Source organism: Neolamprologus multifasciatus, chromosome 5, assembly GCF_963576455.1.
Source record: "Neolamprologus multifasciatus chromosome 5, fNeoMul1.2, whole genome shotgun sequence".
NCBI classification, from domain to species: Eukaryota; Metazoa; Chordata; class Actinopteri; order Cichliformes; family Cichlidae; genus Neolamprologus; species Neolamprologus multifasciatus.
The window spans coordinates 24562342-24569287 of NC_140443.1; the positions used below are offsets into that span (position 1 = coordinate 24562342).

Consider the following 6946-nt stretch of genomic DNA (forward strand, 5'->3'; position numbering starts at 1 on the left):
CAGACCTCAGTCCAGTAGGAAATCTGTGGAGTGAGCTGAAGCTTTAGAGTTGCCAAGCAACTCTAAACAACCTAAAGGATCTTTCTGTAAGGAGGAGTGGGCCAAAAATCCCTCCTGAGATGTTTGCAAACCTGGTGACCAACTACAAGAAAGATCTTACAGCTGACCAGCAATCTGAGTGGAGGACAAAAAAAATCCATAATGTCACAACAAACCTCATTCCATATAAATCACACAGTGAACACGTGACGAGTTATGACACAAAAGTCTTGTTAACAGTGTGCGTTTGATCACATCAATACAAACATCCCTCAGTGTATCCTGAGACGTTATTCTATATTTAGTCCAGTCAGCTACTGAGATGGGTCGATCAAAATGTCAGAGGGAAACGGGAGTGTGCTGGTGCAGAGACACGGAGGCCACTAAGTCAGCGAGTGTCTTGGCTCAGTTCCTCAGAGAGGAGCAGTCGGTCTCGGCTGCGGTTCTGCATGAATGGTCATACTGATCTTTGAGGCGGTGATGTATCAAACAAATGTCAGAGCACTGCCCAAAGCTGTCAAAACCAACAAGATTTCCCCTTCATCTCCACCATTCCTTCACATGCTTCAAACAGCACAAAGTCTAAAGGGACACCATATGTAAAGTGAACAAGCTTCACAAGCAATTACCATCAAAAACGTAACTCTGAATAGGAAAAAAGCTAATGTTTACTACTTTGAGTTAATCCTGTTTTCCTAAAACCAAATAGATAAATAAAATCTGTTTTATTCAATTCATCTAAATGTCACCTGAGTGGATGGTTACATGCACCGTGCCGTCTTCATGTGCTGTTTGGAATCTAATCTGAACATGGTGTCTCAAACCCCGCAGTGCTGGCATTTGACATTTGTTGCTGCAACAATGTTATCACAGAGACAATAGTCTACCTGGGGAGAGAAGGAGACACAATTCAAAGAGGTTCAGCCTCACTGCCATAAAAAGTTAATCAGTGAAATGCAGCAAATGTCATTTATGGAATTGAGCTGTGCACATCTCCAAAATATTCATCAGGGACAGCGAACAATAGCCCATCCCCCACATAGCTTCATAACGATTTGACACACCATCACAGTCATAACATACAAAGAGCCAAATGATTTTCACAGCAGACGGGCTGTCTGGTTAATGGAGAGAAATCAAAGTGGAAGCTCAGGAGTTGGAAGGCGTCTTTAGCACAAACCAGACACAACAAACCATTTTTAAAAGAAACAGTTAAATGTTTATGAATATATTACCGTGAATAATTACTGTTAGATGACTTTATTATGTGTGTACATATAAATCTATAGTCAGGATAATATATTTAGTATAATTTGTTTATTAATGACATTTTTTTCAAGTATTTTTATTTGTTTTTTGACTAACTGCAGATGAAAATTAGGCATCAGATAAAACTGGTAAAAAGCATCTTTTTGTCTTAGGAGATTAATGTTCTTGGCAAATAAGCAAGAAAAAAAATGAAAGAGACATTTTTTAAATACTGATAGCTGCCGGTGCAACCCTCAGCCCCCTAAAACATGCACCTATTATACAAGTTTAAGCATCCTAGGTTACTTCCTTCTTGAATTATCACAGGTTATTCAGAAGCAAACACAGAGATTCTAACGTGTCCAAGATTTTTACTGGATACACTTATGGTATCAATTTGAAAACCCAAGGTCATGTCTTTCTTGAATTATTGTGTTCACAAAGTTTGGTGACCAACCAACCAACCAACCAACCAACCAACCAACTTATATTTTATAATCATTAGCTTTAGAGGTCCTGGTCAGTCTTTTGTTAGGGAACGGCTGTGTGCAGACAGGAATAGGACCCAAAGTGCAGACTCCAGAGACAAAACTTAAACTCAAAACCGCTTTAATCTTAAACTCAAATATAACATAACTGAAAATATCCAAATAAACTTACACCGGAGGACTGAAAAAACACACAGCTAAATAAACGGTAGATCACGACAATGACAAACTGAAACACAGGGCTTAAATACATAGAGGGAGCAATCAGGGAATGGACAACAGGAGGGAAACACAGCTGGGGCAAATCAGAACTGACGAGACAAGGAAGCGTAAACTGAACACACTGAGATAAGACAGAGACCTTCAAAGTAAAACAGGAAACACATAACACAGACTGAACAAAAGACACAGACTCACATGCAGGCACTACAACAGAGGGAACAGAAATGTGGGACCAGGACAGACACAGACTGGACACGGGGATATAGCAGACAGGGGAGACAGCAACTAAGGATTACACAGAGACAAACCGTAAGACATGACTCTAATGAAAACCCAAAGACTAGAAATTATAAATAATATAATAAACTCAAAACCCCTGGGTCAACGACCCAGGCATCACAACAGTATCCCCCCCCTAAAGGGCTGGCTCCCAGACAGCCCAACCCGAAACACCAAAACAAAAAACAACCCAACCAGAGTGGGCGGCGGGGGAACAGGTAGGAGGGACCGAAATGAAACAAACACACGGAGCCAGACACAAAAAAATACAGGGAGCAAAACCCCAAAACAGAACAAAACAACAGCACTGCGGCCCAGCAACAGTCCAAAAGAAAACAGACAAAAAGCCCATGAAAGGCGCAGAGGCCCCGGTACCAGTCTCGAAAAGGTACAGGAGGCCGGCCCGGAGGCTGACGGCACAACAGTCCAAACCCGGGCAGTTCAGGGGGGCGGCCCGGAGGCTGGTGGCCCAAGAGCCAAAAGGACAGTTCAGGGGGCCGGGCAGGCGGGAGGCACCGGCGGCGACGGAGCAGGTCAGGAGGCCGGCCGGGCGGGAGGCACCGGCGGCGACGGAGCAGGTCAGGAGGCCGGCCGGGCGGGAGGCACCGGCGGCGACGTAGGTCAGGGGGCCGTCCGTAACGGCAATGATGTCCAGTCATCAGCCCGGAAAGTGGCCGAACAGGCCGGACAGGACGAGCAGGACCAGACGGCATGGGGACCTCAGGCGCAGACGAAGATAGACGGAGCGAGGCCGGACCAGGCGACGCCGAGGGCGAAGACTCGGAGGCCGGACCAGGCGACGCCGAGGGCGAAGACTCGGAGGCCGGACCAGGCGAGGGCGAAGACTCGGAGGCCGGACCAGGCGAGGGCGAAGACTCGGAGGCCGGACCAGGCGAGGGCGAAGACTCGGAGGCCGGACCAGGCGAGGGCGAAGACTCGGAGGCCGGACCAGGCGAGGGCGAAGACTCGGAGGCCGGACCAGGCGAGGGCGAAGACTCGGAGGCCGGACCTGACGAGGGCGAAGACTCGGAGGCCGGACCTGATGAGGGCGGCGCTGCAGGGAATGGTGCGGGAGCCGCAGGTGGTGGCGCTGCAGGCGATGCAGGTCGCTGGACGGGCCCCTCGGACCCTCCAGCGGGAACAGGAGGCTGGACGGGCCCCTCGGACCCTCCAGCGGGAACAGGCGGCTGGACGGGCCCCTCGGACCCTCCAGCGGGAACAGGCGGCTGGACGGGCCCCTCGGACCCTCCAGCGGGAACAGGCGGCTGGACGGGTCCCTCGGACCCTCCAGCGGGAACAGGCGGCTGAAGCGGTCCCTCGGACCCTCCAGCGGGAACAGGCGGCTGAAGCGGTCCCTCGGACCCTCCCGCGGAGGCAGGATGCTGGACGGGTCCCTCGGACCCTCCAGCGGGAACAGGCGGCTGAAGCGGTCCCTCGGACCCTCCAGCGGGAACAGGCGGCTGAAGCGGTCCCTCGGACCCTCCAGCGGAGGCAGGCGAAGGCTGGACGGGCCCCTCGGACCCTCCAGCAGGAACAGGCGGTGGAGTAAATGACTGAGGTGAGAACTGAGCAGGTGACTGAGCTGATAGGTGAGCTAATGCCCGAGCTACGGAGAGAAGTTTAATATGTATCGACTGTTGTAGAGATGGTAGTAATGGTGGGTAAGGTGGTGGATCCGCAGTAAGCTGAGCTAGTTCCCCTGAGCCTCCAGAACCTGAAGAAATCTGCTGGACGGGCTCACCTGAGCCTCCAGCGAGGTCAGAAACAGGTGCCTGCCGGACACCAGCCACTCCCACCCGAGGAGAAGGTACGGGTGCCGGAGCTAACTGGTTCCCGGTCATCCTCACACTGGGAGCCGGGACAGGCACCGTCAATGGCTGTGCAGCTGCCGTCCCCACCCGAGGAGCTGGCATGGGTGCAGCGACAGGCAGAGGCTCAGCTGGCCTGGACACCGGAGCAGGGACCAGCTGGACCTCAGCCTCCCTCACCTGAAGCACTGAAACAGGTGCAGGGGAATGCTGGGCCCGAGCTGCCCTGGGAGCAGGAACACAACGGTGCAAAGGAGCAGGCTCAGCAAACACAGACTCCTCTAAAATGTTTCTTAGCTTCCTACCACCACCACGTCTAACAGTCTTAACAGTTTTCACAGTCTCAGAATTTACAGTGTGCACATGATTGTCTTTTTCCAGCTCAGAGGGAGCAGAATGAAAACAGTCAATATACCTCACCATGGGGAGTGGCTCAGCAGAGACAGAGTGGCGACCGCGTGAGCGTCGCTTTCTCCGGGAAGTGGGAGGTGGCAAACTGGGCTGCGAATCCTCCAAAAGACCGGGCTGCGATGAGGAAGCAGAGAGTTTGTGAAGCTCAGAACGTGGCAGACCCAAAAACGAAGCGAAGGACTGCAGTGGAGTGAGTCTAACGTCCGGCGTCCAGTAATCCTTCTTCCTCCGCTGCTTAACCCTCTTGTCGGACTGGTAATCCAGGGGTGGAGGCGGAGGTGTAGCGACTGGAGAGAATGAGCATGTGCTCAATCTGATCGCCCGAGGCATAGGCGCCGGCTCGGCCGTAGCCATGGCAGTTTGGAGGCTGCGGGGTCCTCCCCAAGCCAAACGTGAACCATAGAAAGGTGACTCGAGCTCCCGGGCATGCTTAGCCTCCTGCCTCACGCTCTCCTTGAGGAAGGCAGAAGCTGCGGGTTGCCAATACCACACGGAGTCTGCTGGGTCCATGTTATGGTCGCGATCTTCTGTTAGGGAACGGCTGTGTGCAGACAGGAATAGGACCCAAAGTGCAGACTCCAGAGACAAAACTTAAACTCAAAACCGCTTTAATCTTAAACTCAAATATAACATAACTGAAAATATCCAAATAAACTTACACCGGAGGACTGAAAAACCACACAGCTAAATAAACGGTAGATCGCGACAATGACAAACTGAAACACAGGGCTTAAATACATAGAGGGAGCAATCAGGGAATGGACAACAGGAGGGAAACACAGCTGGGGCAAATCAGAACTGACGAGACAAGGAAGCGTAAACTGAACACACTGAGATAAGACAGAGACCTTCAAAGTAAAACAGGAAACACATAAAACAGACTGAACAAAAGACACAGACTCACATGCAGGCACTACAACAGAGGGAACAGAAATGTGGGACCAGGACAGACACAGACTGGACACGGGGATATAGCAGACAGGGGAGACAGCAACTAAGGATTACACAGAGACAAACCGTAAGACATGACTCTAATGAAAACCCAAAGACTAGAAATTATAAATAATATAATAAACTCAAAACCCCTGGGTCAACGACCCAGGCATCCCAACATCTTTGTGTTAACAAACTACCTGTATATTCAGCTGTATTTACACATCTTGCGTATGGTGCCTATATGTACCGTCTCTCCTCTTTACAGGTGGGCCAATCTGCTGAGACTATGTAAAAACATCATCATACCTACAATGATTATTCACATCTATTTTCATCTGTTTTGTTAAAAAGATTTATTCAAAATCCCATTTCTTTTGATTTTCCTGTATACTAGGTTCACTTCCTCGTCCCTGTGTGAATGTAGTGTTATATTCCCTGTTTGCATTTTTTTCATCTATGATTGTTGCTCATACGCACTTAATGGTCAAGAAATGGAATTTTGTTCAGCTCATCATTACATAGAGAATTAAGAATAAAAAAAGGCCTTAAATATCACAGACATGAACCTTAACATATGACAAAGCTGGAGATGTTTGAGACGACCATCAAAAATGTAAACATCAACCACGCGATTTACAGGTTAGTTTGCTTTTGTCTTTGAAACTGAACATGTTTATATGCTTGTAAAGCAGACAAAAAATATATACATGTATCTATCATTATAACCCGTATATATCACTCTGTTCTTAACTGTTTATAACCAACCACATTGTTGTGCCTGTCTCTCTACAGTGGTATAACATAGATATTAAGAATAGGAAGATAAATTAACCAAACGTGATCAAAGTGAGAAAGTGCCTCAGGCTAGTTACCACAAACATGTGATATTGACCTTTTCCTCTTCTCAGCAGGAAAGCTGATACATTTTTGTCTCTAAAAAGCTTAACTATGCCTTTAATCTCCACAGACTACATGTTAGCAGTATCAAATTGCCAAAAGGCCACAGCCTAGATGAGGTCACCACCTTCACCTTTTTTGCACGCCAAACATACATGCCATTGGTGGATGACATGTGCTTTAAATTTTAAAGGGATACTTTTTTACCTCATGTTTTCTACCTTATCATGGAAAAACAAGCAACCAAAAAAACCCTAACTAAAACAACAACAACATGAGGCAAAAGATACACAGATCTATCTAATTTATCATTTGTAACAGCTCGATTACATCTGTCATAACCTCCTGTTAACAGCTATGTAAACTCAGTCACTCTGTGGATTTGTACCTTTTTACACCCAAAATAAAGGGAAAAGAGTAACAAAAGGAACCAGCGTACACTCATTAACCATAACATTAGAACTATATGTTTAATGTTATAAAGGGCTCCCTCTTAGTCTCAAAACATGGACTCCACAAGACCTCAGAAAAAAGTTAGTAGCAGATCCTTGAAGTCCTTCAGGCTGTGAGGTGGACCCTCCATGGATCAGACTTGCTTTTCCAAGACACTCCACAGAT

General features: G+C 48.2%; 1 protein-coding gene across 1 annotated transcript; it reads right to left on the reverse strand.

Moving 5' to 3' along the window:
• Positions 1–922: 922 nt before the first annotated feature.
• LOC146518802 (uncharacterized) lies at positions 923–5608 on the reverse strand. The gene is made up of 5 exons (XM_085159368.1): positions 4202–5608; positions 3812–4102; positions 2868–3631; positions 2547–2777; positions 923–926 (listed from the first exon to the last, which is right to left on the reverse strand). Exons 1-5 carry the CDS (start codon positions 5003–5005, stop codon positions 923–925), a joined length of 2094 nt encoding a protein of 697 aa, XP_085015494.1. The 5' UTR covers positions 5006–5608.
• Positions 5609–6946: the final 1338 nt, after the last annotated feature.